The following is a 12,202-nucleotide window of genomic DNA, read 5'->3' as shown; positions in this document are numbered from 1 at the left end:
TTGGTAATTATATTGGTTGCAAAGTATGAACTATGTTTATGCAATTTTGCAATTTTTGAGTTTTGTAAAATTTATACTTAATTTTTTAGAAAAGAAAAAGGCTTTACTAAATTACTGAGTTAATATATATTAACTTATAATTTATATATTTATTTTATAAAAATTTATATTTAATTTAATTTTTATCATATAGAAATAATATAATTAAGTTTAATTTAATTATTTTATATAAAATTTTATTATATTTTGACAACTTAGAAGAATTATGTAGATAAGTTCGGTCCAAAACAGGTTCGGTACAAAACAGGTTCCAGGTTCGGTATAATACAGGTTCGGTACAATATAGATTCGGTCAAAAACGGTCGGTTAAAAACGGGTATTAAGCGGGTCGAAAACAGGTTTCGGTCTGAAAACAGGTTCGGTATCGGTCGGTCACGGTATGATAAAAACAGGTCGAAAACGGTTTTCGGTTTAAAACAGGTTCGGTACCGGTCGGTTTCGGTATGTGTAAAACAGGTCGGAAACGGTTTCGGTCACCATTCGGGTTCGGTAGCGGTCGGTATCTGGTCACTTGTATTCGGTCAAAAACGGGTTCGGTATCGGTCGGTAACAAGTCGGTAAAACAGGTTTCTGACCACATTTACAGCCCTAGAGAGAACCGTCTATGAAGATCACTTTATTTTTAACATTTAAAGAAATGAGCATGGAACGCTTTTAATCACAGAAGCCAGAACCATCAAAACGTACCGTGACGAGCTTGACACTGGCTGTATCGGAGGGGTGAAGAAAATAAACAGAAGCTGGGTTTTGTGTATGATCCATCGTGGGGATAGTGGTGGTCATTGAAGAAGAAAAAAAATCAAGATTGTGTAATGGCTCTTGATACCATGTTACAAGATGCAAATGAAGAACAGAAGAGAAGGAAAAAATCTTATTATTCCAATATGTACAATACATAATAGTGAAGAATACAAATATATATATTAACCAAGAAAGCAAGAAACAGAAACTATAACCACCTAATTCTTTTAGGAAGTTTAGGAATTATAAAAGAGTTGTCTTTAGTCACATGATAAACAGGAGCGTGAGTATTAACATCAAGAAATCTTAATTTTCAAATCACTTTCAATTGTACACTTGTATTTGTTTTTGGGTGCAACCAAAAAAAAACAAATTATATAGTTTGCTACTTTCATAAAATATTTTTGAGCAATTTTTATATGAAATGGTCTGGTGGTAAGACATGATTAAAGTGATTTTTTCTAATAATTGGAACAGATGTTTTCTTATTTAAAGTGTCAATTTTAGCATCTAAAATAACATTTTAAATATTCAACTAAAAATATTTATTTAAGTACGATAAAAAATATTTTATTTAATTTAATTGTATTTTTTATGTAACCCATTTCATGACTCTCTCTCACGCTTAGAATTAAGGTATTAAATGAGAATTTGTGAATTTTTTTTATTTAATCCCAAATATATGTTATCTTTATTCTACCTCCAACTCCAAGACTAAATGATTTGAGCAGCTAAGCTCACATCAGATTCCTTTTTATTTAGTTTGACAAATTAGAAAACTACAAGTTGCACCTTAGTTGGATCAAATATGGTTCAACAAACACACTTAATTCTTGAAGTACTTTTAAAAATAAAATATTAAGTAAATTAAAAAGTAAAATAAATTAATACTTCACACGAAACCTACAATTGATCCTGCCACAGGTGGAACTTTGCAATTGACAAATTGATTTGTTTTTTAATAGATGTATGATATAGTGACACTTAGCACTTCATACTAACACTTCATACTAATTGAAAGAAATTCTTTGAGTTTTTATACTATTTATTGATCACTTTTAATTAATATTTTATTTTTAATTTAGATATTAAAATATAGTAAAATTTTATTAGATTTCTTTCGGTGTAAAATTTTATTAATATTAATTTTCTTATAAATTTTAGTTATACATAATTAGAAATATTTAGAATTAAATTAGTGTATTGAAATAAAGAGTAAAAATCAAATGAGACAATTCATGAGGAAGTACTATTTATTCTAATGAGTTAAGTTAAAATTAATTTAAATTAAAATGAAATAATTTTCTTCAAATTTTGAATGTAAAAGAATTAAAATTATATAATTGGAGTACTACTATTTATTCCTGTCTCAAAACCTGAAGTGTTTGTGGTCTGATCTAAAAACCGAAATTCTTAAGTCTTCTCTGTCAAAGCCTAATAGATTTGGGTGTATTTGTTCGAAAATTTTGAAATAAAATAATGGGAGGAAGTAGTGCTACTGCTTTGCTCAAGGTTCTGCTTCACAACTTTGATATTCTTGCTGGGTTTGTAATTTTTCACTCCCTCTTTTAACTTTTATTTATTTTTATTTAAAATTTTCTATTCCCCAACATATTCTTAAATTCATGAGTTTCTGTTAATTTTTCTTGCGCAGGGTTATGGGATTTTGTTTCATCTAAAGTTTAATTTTTGATCATATTCATTGATTTTTTCCTCTGTTCTTATATGCTATTTGCAGGCCTGTGGTTAGTCTTGTTTATCCACTGTAAGCTAATCTTATATACTTATTACTATGTTCCTTGTATTTGTTCATGTTCTATTTGATTTTTATTATGTTGAGTACTCTATATTTTCTTGCTTATACTAACAGTGAATGATAGTCTAATACTTCAAATGTAATTTTTATTTGGCTTTTGCTAAGCATTGATCATGTATGAATATATTGGGATTCTCTTTATCTACTACAATTATATGAATATAATCCAAGTTATAAGGGACTAAACGAAACCAATAAATATTTTTCTGTCTTTTTAAATTTGCTATATAATGTAAATTGAAGTGAAAATTTTCTTTCTTAGGGGTGCAAGGGTCAGCCACGCCTCCCTTGACCATTGAATTTCCCCTTAATTTTACGTTAATAGATATAAAGAACTTTTATTAATTTTACTCCAAACAACTATAGTTTGTTTTTTTTGGCTCATCGTAACTTTAAATTCTAGCTTCGCCACTGATTGTGTTATATGAAAATTAGTTCCTCGTAACCATACCATGATAGGTGTAGTACAATATTTGACCTTTTTATACTTTTTTAGATCATATTTGTCCTACTTCAATCACCCGTACAAGTATGAACATGTTGGATGAATATCTTTGTGCTTTAGTTGGCCAGCTTTAACCAGTTTTAAATTGTAAGTTCTGGCTTTCTTGTAGGTATGCATCCATCAGAGCTATTGAAAGCAAGTCTCCTGTTGATGATCAACAATGGCTCACTTATTGGATTCTGTATTCCATGATCACTCTTATGGAGCTCACCTTTGCCAAACTTATTGAATGGTAAATTTTCCTCGCAAAAGTAACTCATATTTGTCTAACCTTATCTTGACTTGCCTTGCCTTGCTTATGGCGTGTTATGGTCTTTTATTTTCATTTACGAACTTGGATGAGCCGCGGGTCGCATTGACTGCAACCTCCTTATATCGACAATCTTTCCTTGTTTGTACCAATTGCCATTGTTGTTGTTGTCGTAGTCTAGGCAAGTCAAGACATAGATACTCCCTTGAATCCAAACGGCACATCAGAAATATGAACTAGTGTATTCATTCTAATTGCCGAACTAGTTTCATATGGTGCCTGGTAATGACTGCCTCATTAATTACAACTTGTATTTTACATACAACACTCTTGCTGTGTTTTTTAAATATGCAGCATACCTATCTGGTCTTATGCCAAGCTGATTACAACTTGCTGGCTAACTATACCTTACTTCAATGGCGCTGCATATGTTTACGAGCATTTTGTGAGACCAGCATTTGTGAACGCTCAGAATCGGACTGTTGATACCCAGCATGTCCCAATAAAGAAGGTTGTTTTTAGTAAGGAGGATGATACTGTAATAGCGACAGAGAAGTACATGAAGGAGAATGGAACAGATGCTTTTCGAGATCAAATTGACAAGGTAACTACGCCATTTTAGCATTTAAAACTTCACATCTCCATTCACCCTTTCGTACACACTTGACATGGTTTTCTTGCAAATTCATTCTTCGTTTCATTTGCAGTCTTTAGAAAGTAATCTAACTTTGATTGAATTTCTTATTTCCATGCATAGGCCGAGTATAGAGGGAACAAACTAAGGAATAAGTAAGGTATTTTTGACCGATGAGTACACTACTGAGAATGGCTGTCCGGAGACAGCAAATCAAATAGTCGTGTAACCTCGTCAGCATATTTTGAGAACAAGTCGACTTTTGGTAGGTCGTTGGCTTCCCATGGCCGTTGTACTATGTAATATTGTAATGTATGTGTTCATGATGTACATAGCTTCTAGCTTAACTAAGGTGATTGCGCGAAACAACATGATGTATAAATCTCTTTACGCTTCTGCTTACTATCATTTACATAGTTGCTGTTATATGCAAATAATAGGGGGCTTTGTGCACTTGTACTTCTTCGTCTCACTTAATTTTGGATATACTATTTTATCATTTGCAATATTTTTTTTATGACGGTTATTCTCCCTCCTACTTTTATATATATAAACTCAACTTCTCACTTTATTTTATTTTTACATTGAATCACTTATAATCCTAACCTTTATAAGTTTCCCATAATAATTTTAACTTTTGATTAACCAAGAATAATCTGAACTATTAGATCATTTTACCCAAGAATGTTGTTGGAAAAATAATAGCCTATTATCATATGTTAATTTAAAAAAAGGAAAAATAAAAATAATTATTGTTAAGGAAGTTATATTATATATAGTCTAAACAACTCCAACCCACAGAGAAGAAGAGGAATTTAAATGTCGGAAATGGCAAGTGAATAGAAAAGACCACTGGCCTTTATTATAAAGAAAATGTTTTTAAAAAAATAGTAGCTTTTTATAATAAAAAATTACAAAAGTAAGCGCCCAAACAAAATATTTCTCAAAATAAACAACTTTCACTGAAATCTAAAGTAGAAAATAATCTCCCGATTAGTAACAATGGTGGTTATTAAATAGTGGACGATTATTGAACTAAGTCAAAGTTAGCTCAACAATCTCCCCCTAATAGTAACAACGTGTGATTTTTTAGCTGAGTTTTGACTCAGTTCAGTAATCATCCATTGTTAGCAATATCGGACAATGCCTTGCCTCAGGTTTGGATGAAATAGCCCGATGCCTTACCTCAAGTTTGGACGAAATACCCTTATATCGGGATTATTTTGTTCCAACCCTTATTTTTGGAATTTTTTTTATTAATAAAAGCTTTATTTTTCTTTCTTTCTATAGTAAGTTGTAAACCACATTCATGATCTAGCCCTAGTTATAAGAAATACAGTCCCATAATTATTCGGACCATTTATGTTTTGGTAAGGCTTTGTGCCTGTAACAGAATTATTCGAGATTTATACCTTATTTGTCGCCTGTTTCGCACTTTCTTTGATCTCCGGGAGTGAGTAGCAGAGGAAGGGCTCTGGCGGAGTAGAGAAACAGAGCCATGGTTCACGTTTCCTTTTATCGCAACTGTAAGCTCTACATCTTTTCTTTATTACTTTCTCAAAATTATTAATTTTGTGATTTGATTTTATTGATGGTTAGAATTTTAATATTTTCTGGTGTTCAGAGTTTTTTGAACAACTATGAACTTAGCAATTTCATTGTGAAATGTATCTGTGTGAAATGCGGTTATTTGATCTTTGATGAATGTTAATATATCCTTGTTATGTTAAACGCTCTTCAATTTTGGGCAGTGTATGGTCTCTGTTAGAATATAGGGTAATTTGATGTAAAAACTCCAGGAAATCGGATGTTACTATTTGTATTTTGAGGCCAATGGGTGGTTTTCGTATGTGAATGTCAATTTTGTTCCTCAAGTTGAAAATTTTGAGAGGAAATTTTAAATATTTGTCTATATTTCTGTGCTTCTGGCATTACAAAGGTCTATGAGTCTGTTTGGTAATCCTGAGGATTTACAATACATGTTATCTGGTTTTACCAAGTGGTATTATTGGCTGATAAGCCATCTTTTTGAGCTTGGTGTTTTGGCTAACTGTTATGAAAATATTTGATAAAAATTATTTGGCTAGTTGGCTAGTTATTATACAAGAAGTGGATATAAGAGCTAAAGTCTATTTTAAATATACTCATACTAGCCTTTTGGTTTTATTATCAATTTTTGAGCTGGTTTATTAATATGTAGCATATTTTTCTAGTGCTCGGCAAACAAAAAAGTCAAAAAGTCAACAAAAAACGTTGTTCTTCAAACATTATGTTAAGTAGAAATGGCGTTTTGCAATTTGTGTTTGCTGGTTCTTTTCTATCAGCACAAAATTTCTTATATTGGTTATTATGGTTGATTGAATGATGGTTGTAGATGGTAAGACTTTTAAGAAGCCTCGCCGTCCCTATGAGAAGGAACGATTGGATGCTGAGTTGAAGCTTGTTGGAGAATATGGGCTTCGTAACAAGAGAGAGTTATGGAGGGTTCAGTATGTTCTGAGCCGCATTCGTAATGCAGCTCGTCATCTTCTCACTCTTGATGAGAAGAACCCTCGTCGTATTTTTGAGGGTGAGGCTTTGCTTCGTAGGATGAATCGTTATGGGCTTTTGGTTGAGGGTCAAAACAAGCTCGATTATGTCTTGGCTCTTACTGTTGAGAACTTCCTTGAGCGTCGCCTTCAAACACTTGTTTTCAAGTCTGGGATGGCTAAGTCTATCCACCATGCTCGTGTTCTTATCAGGCAAAGGCACATTAGGTAATTGCGTATAATTCTTTGTAGTATTTTCTTTTTGTAGTGTATTTTGATGTAGTTTTAGCTGAAAGCAGCAAGCAAATTTCACTTTTGGTTATTGTTTACATTTCTATAGGCAGTTTCTAGGCAATTGATGCTCTCAAATGCTGTGTTTTTCTGAACATCATATCTGATCTACATAGCAGAGGTCTTGAACTCGTTAAATAAAGCCTTCTTCTCTCTGTAAATTAGTTCGTTTTAGGTCTAATAAATATACTTATTTTTCGTAGTACAGCTCTACATTGATGATAGCCATGGATGTATCCTCATGATCATTTGAAATCTGAGTAGCTTAGCCATGTTTGTATCAGTTTTTTGTTATTGCTATTTGTCTTCTATCTAATGTATTTGGTATCATTTTTATTGGTTTTTTTTGGTGGTGCTTTCATACATCTTGTTAACTCGTTGTACTTCCTCAGTTTCATTTTACCCTTCTCAAAATGCGCATGCTGATACAACTTTTAATGGCTAATATCTGTAGCTATATAAGTACCATTGAAACTATATATTTAGACGAATCTATTAAGATCCTATATAACTGTTTAAAGAAGGTTAAAGCACAAGTAATGTGGAAGTCAAATTGTCATAAATAAGGAGAGTACATGTGTCTATTCATTCATTAAGCTAGTGTCTGATGATTTCTATGGCAATTTATCGCTTAATTCCTTTTTTTGTTTTTTTGTAGAGTCGGAAGGCAAGTGGTGAACATACCATCCTTCATGGTTAGGCTTGACTCACAGAAGCACATTGACTTCTCTCTTACAAGTCCATTTGGTGGTGGTCGTCCTGGAAGAGTGAAGAGAAAGAATCAGAAAGCTGCAGCAAAGAAGGCTGCTGGTGGAGATGGAGATGAGGAAGACGAAGAGTAAGCAATACTCGATATGCATAAGTGGTGCACACCAAAGCTCGACTTTTTTGTGTTGCTAAATGCACATTTTGTTCGATGAATGATTTAATTTGTGATCCTTTAGTTTTAATACTTTAACCTGTAGAATTTGCTAAAATTCGTCTGTTGGTTCTATTATACGGGATCACACATCAGTGTGGATTATAGCCATTTATGGGCAATTAGAACAACAGAATTTTGTTACTCCCTTTTCATGGATTAAGGATTATAGCCATTCATGGGCAAGTCTCAAATGAAGTGATCGTTACTGTAGCCTGTAGGCATGCATTCTGTGTTTTCTGGTGAATTTTAGATCGTTGTTTTGCTTAATACGCATACAAAACTGGATGCAGTCTTGTGCTTCGACTAGTCCAGGACTCCAGGCCAACCCCAACATTGCTGAAGATGAAAAATCTCCTTTGTAACTGCACGATATAATGTATTTATAAAGTGGACTTTTTTCATATTGTTAATGCAGCATTCGGGAATTAGCGTTTCATTTCTAAATGGGATTTCATACAATTTCATATGTTTGGAAATTCAAAGCTTTTAAATTTGAAATTGGGGCAATTCCAAAAAATTTTCACCAAAAGAAATATAGGGGATTTTGAAATTCTATTTCATACATTGTCATTTTTAATTTCACACTTGCTTTCTTATTCCTATTCAAATCTTGCATTTTTTTTTCATTAATTATTTCTATTGTTGGTCACATGGGATTTCAAATTTGAAATCTTTTTATTTGTGATTTTAGAATTAAAATCTAATTTTTAAGATAAAATATTAATTTTCAAACACTATTTTAAATGAATTGTGTTGACTTGTGATCTTTATGATAATAAATTGATTACTTTTTAGTCTGTACTTTAATGTTTGCTTTAGAAAAGCAAAAGGTGAAGAAATTTGAGAGTCCAAGATCAATTATGAATAGATAGTCTTGTGCGGATATTTTAGGGAGAAAAATGTGGGTTTTATTATCATCATATTCAATGTATTCAGTTCTTAGAAATCATGATCAGGATCTGAGAAGGTAAGGAAAATAATAACCCATATCCATAGAGAAAAATGCGGTCAAAAAATCTCCCAATTTAAAAAAGACCTTAGTGTAAAGTGTTTAATTTATCCCACCTCAATATTTTATTTTTGAGGTTTTAGTAGCTAGGATTGATACGAGTTCGTGCAGTACAAGAAAAATTACATTCTTGTAAGTTGTATATAGAACTCGAGTGAAGGTGAATAAAGAGGTATGTTGAAATCCTACGAGGTTAGATAACCCTAAGCAAAGCGTAATCATTTATTAAATAGCTATTTCTATAATTCTATTTATCCATTTATGTATGAAGCCCCCCGAAAATTACATCATCAAGCCCTTTACTTGCATTTGTGAAAAGTACTATGTCATATTCTATTCTATCCCATATTTTATTACAAGGTTGTCAAGATCAGGATTCTACATAGAATTGAAATCAACTAATGGGATCGAATCGTAGAATTGAATTGTAGAATCGAACGATTTACAAATTTGCAAAATTAACAAGTGTATATTTTTATGTTTATTGTTTGATCATTTTCAATATAAAAAAGCATTAAGAACCCATACCCTTTTTTAAGATTTTGCTTTAATTTTAAAATACATATATATTTTACTTTTTTAATGTTGTTTTCTTCTTTATTCTTAATGAAAAATATATATAAGACATACCCTACACATAATGTATTTAGAGCACATACACACAAAGATATAATAATAAACCATAATAAGCAAAAAAGACCAAAGATACTAGGAAAAAAATTTAAATTAGTAGTTTTGAACGATCCTACCAACGATTCTAGCCGATTCTATCTGATCCCACCAACGATCCCACTTGATTCCGATTCTACTAACGATCCTAGTCATTAGGTCTGATCTGAGTCGTATAATCGTATGATTCTACGATACAAATCGCAATTTTAATAACAATGTTTTATCCCATATTATACATTTACGATTCTTCATTTATTTAATAACACTACTCAAGAATAATCTTTTATATTGTACTACAATTTTATGTCTGAGTATCATTAAGATAAAGGGATATTTCTTCTGTTTTTTTCAATTTACACTACTTTTTATTTTAGTTTGTCCAATTAATTTTACACATTTTTCTTTTTTGGTAATGTCCACTCCTCTACAAACTTATACACACGATATTTATATCTTAACCACTCTTTTCTATCATATACTTATTTGTGGTTTTATCCTCCGACCTGATACACCCAATTTCCCTCCTACTAAATCTCACTTATTTACAACTTGTGCCAAGTATGAGGGATGGAGGAATTACTTGAATGTGTAATGAAGTCAGAGAATAAACATACCCTCTAAAGTGCACTTTAGATACTACTTAATCAAACCATAAAATAAGATTGTGCTAGATAGAGTAGATACATTATTATTATTATTATTATTATTATTATGTTTACTAAGAACAAGACAAGCTTGCAAAGTCCAATTCCATGCCTTAATTTTGTCTTAAAGATATTTTTGTACCTTAACTCAGGAACATATAGAACTACATTATCCATACTTTTGTCCTTATTACTACCAACAAAATACTATGTATAAATCAACTAATATTGCAAAAGATTGTTGATAACATCTTCATAAAGCAGACCAATATGATCCACTGAACCCAACAGCTCAGAAATCCTTTCACTCATGTTTTCTACTTCTTTGTTAAGCTTCCTGATGTACTTGCATACTTCTTTCAGAATTTCATCTTTTGGTACCTAAAATACATTACATTATGATTATATTAGTATTATTATTTTTCATAAATGTTAATTTTTAAATCGAAAATAGCTAATTAGCTATTATTAGAAAAAAAAGGTTGGTTAAAATCAAATCACTATATACATTTAATTGAAGGTTTTAAATATGGATTAAATCACATCAATTCATAAATATGATGTCATATCATTTGTGTAAAATTGTACTAGAACATGGCAAGTTTTATACTTGATACCATCAATATGATAGAATATACTTAGTCCCTTCTGTAATACTCGCTATATTTCTATAGTGACACTAGTCATCTTCAATTTTATTTCGGTAATTCTGATTCATGCATAAGAAATAATATAGTCATATGAAATCTTGTTTTATTCTTCTTATAACCTACTGTTTTAACATGTAATTTTCATAATTTTTCGTTTAGCCAAAATAAAGATATTTTAATACCAAAATAGATATTAAATTACGTGAAAAAGAAACATAGCAAGTATTGGGTAACGGAGCAAGTATAACATATTCTAGAGTTTCAACTCAACTTAAGTTTTTAGTTAGTTGGTTCCTTGATATAGTATCAAGATTCTAGGTTACGGAGTTGAATCCCATCCATCCCTCATCAATTTAAGTAAAATATTTAACATCATATATGAGAAAGACATGTGTTGCATTCACATTTATCTGGCAAAGAGCTTTTGTGTCGAGGGTATATAGCCTCAACCATTAACTTAAACTTTTAGTTGAGTTGGTTATTTAACAACGTAACTTTTATAATGCGAATAACATATGAAGTACTAACCCGCTAAACGAAAAACTTGTTACATGCATCTATGAACTATACCTCAAAGGTGAATATTTCTCTAGGTATACTTGAGAGTTTAAAATAGCTAATCATAAGTTCAATAGTTGATGATTTCAGGATGACATAAATGCTATAATATTAATACCCACAAGTTTTTCCAAAAATTAAATAGAAGAGAACAAATCTACATAGCATGTAGAAACAATAAATAAAATGTGCACATATTGTTGTACATACCCTTCTCAAGTGCCCATGGTTTCTCTCAGGTAACAACGCTTGTAATTTAACGATTAGTTCATTAATCTCTTCTTCATTTGCATTAATTCTTGATGCTAATGATCCCCGGCTCGAAGACATTATTATTAACCAAGAAATTTTCTGAGTTTTTTTTTTAAATTAATTCATGCACTTGTTAATTGCAGTTCTTCTTGCTGGGAAGGGATGATGGTGATGACTAATTTGGTGCAAAATGGTTGTTTATAAAGGACAAAGATAGGAATTAAGAAAAAAAATTAACAATATAATTAGTAATTGGATAATGACAATAACACAAAATTTTGTCCATTGGGAATATAGTTTTGGTAATGTGTCCATGTGTTTCTTAACTGTACAATCTATGGACCCACATTCAATCTAAGTCAGCATGTCTTATTAGAAAAATGATTTTTTTTTTTTTTTTTTTTTTTTTGCTAAAGCCCATAATCATTTTATCAATTTTCCAAAATTAGATTTAGTAAATAAATTAAATCAGAGTACATGCAAATGCAATGTACTAAGAGAAACATATGTTTATAAGATTGCATTAACTAAAAATTAGCTTACGTATAACAAGAATAATTAGCATTGCATTCTAAATAATATTTTAGTTTGGTAATTACACATGTCCTTTAGGGGGGCTGTGCCAAAAGCATTATGCTTTAGATTGGATGGTTACTAGCTACCAGAAAGA

General features: G+C 31.2%; 3 protein-coding genes across 3 annotated transcripts; 2 read left to right on the top strand and 1 right to left on the bottom strand.

Moving 5' to 3' along the window:
- The first annotated feature begins 2,145 nt into the window (after positions 1 to 2,145).
- On the top strand, positions 2,146 to 4,512 carry LOC130797531 (HVA22-like protein a). Its single transcript, XM_057660135.1, has 5 exons — positions 2,146 to 2,345; positions 2,540 to 2,566; positions 3,232 to 3,354; positions 3,727 to 3,976; positions 4,130 to 4,512. Exons 1-5 carry the CDS (start codon positions 2,281 to 2,283, stop codon positions 4,163 to 4,165), a joined length of 501 nt encoding a protein of 166 aa, XP_057516118.1. The 5' UTR covers positions 2,146 to 2,280; the 3' UTR covers positions 4,166 to 4,512.
- Positions 4,513 to 5,301: 789 nt separating this feature from the next.
- LOC130797530 (40S ribosomal protein S9-2-like) lies at positions 5,302 to 8,252 on the top strand. The gene is made up of 3 exons (XM_057660134.1): positions 5,302 to 5,532; positions 6,381 to 6,762; positions 7,484 to 8,252. Exons 1-3 carry the CDS (start codon positions 5,505 to 5,507, stop codon positions 7,665 to 7,667), a joined length of 594 nt encoding a protein of 197 aa, XP_057516117.1. The 5' UTR covers positions 5,302 to 5,504; the 3' UTR covers positions 7,668 to 8,252.
- A 1,932-nt stretch (positions 8,253 to 10,184) lies between these two features.
- On the bottom strand, positions 10,185 to 11,686 carry LOC130797529 (transcription factor ILI4-like). The gene is made up of 2 exons (XM_057660133.1): positions 11,491 to 11,686; positions 10,185 to 10,453 (listed from the first exon to the last, which is right to left on the bottom strand). Exons 1-2 carry the CDS (start codon positions 11,608 to 11,610, stop codon positions 10,295 to 10,297), a joined length of 279 nt encoding a protein of 92 aa, XP_057516116.1. The 5' UTR covers positions 11,611 to 11,686; the 3' UTR covers positions 10,185 to 10,294.
- Positions 11,687 to 12,202: the final 516 nt, after the last annotated feature.

This window comes from Amaranthus tricolor, chromosome 13 (assembly GCF_026212465.1).
Source record: "Amaranthus tricolor cultivar Red isolate AtriRed21 chromosome 13, ASM2621246v1, whole genome shotgun sequence".
Lineage (NCBI taxonomy): Eukaryota > Viridiplantae > Streptophyta > Magnoliopsida > Caryophyllales > Amaranthaceae > Amaranthus > Amaranthus tricolor.
This window is presented reverse-complemented; position numbering and strand designations above follow the sequence as displayed.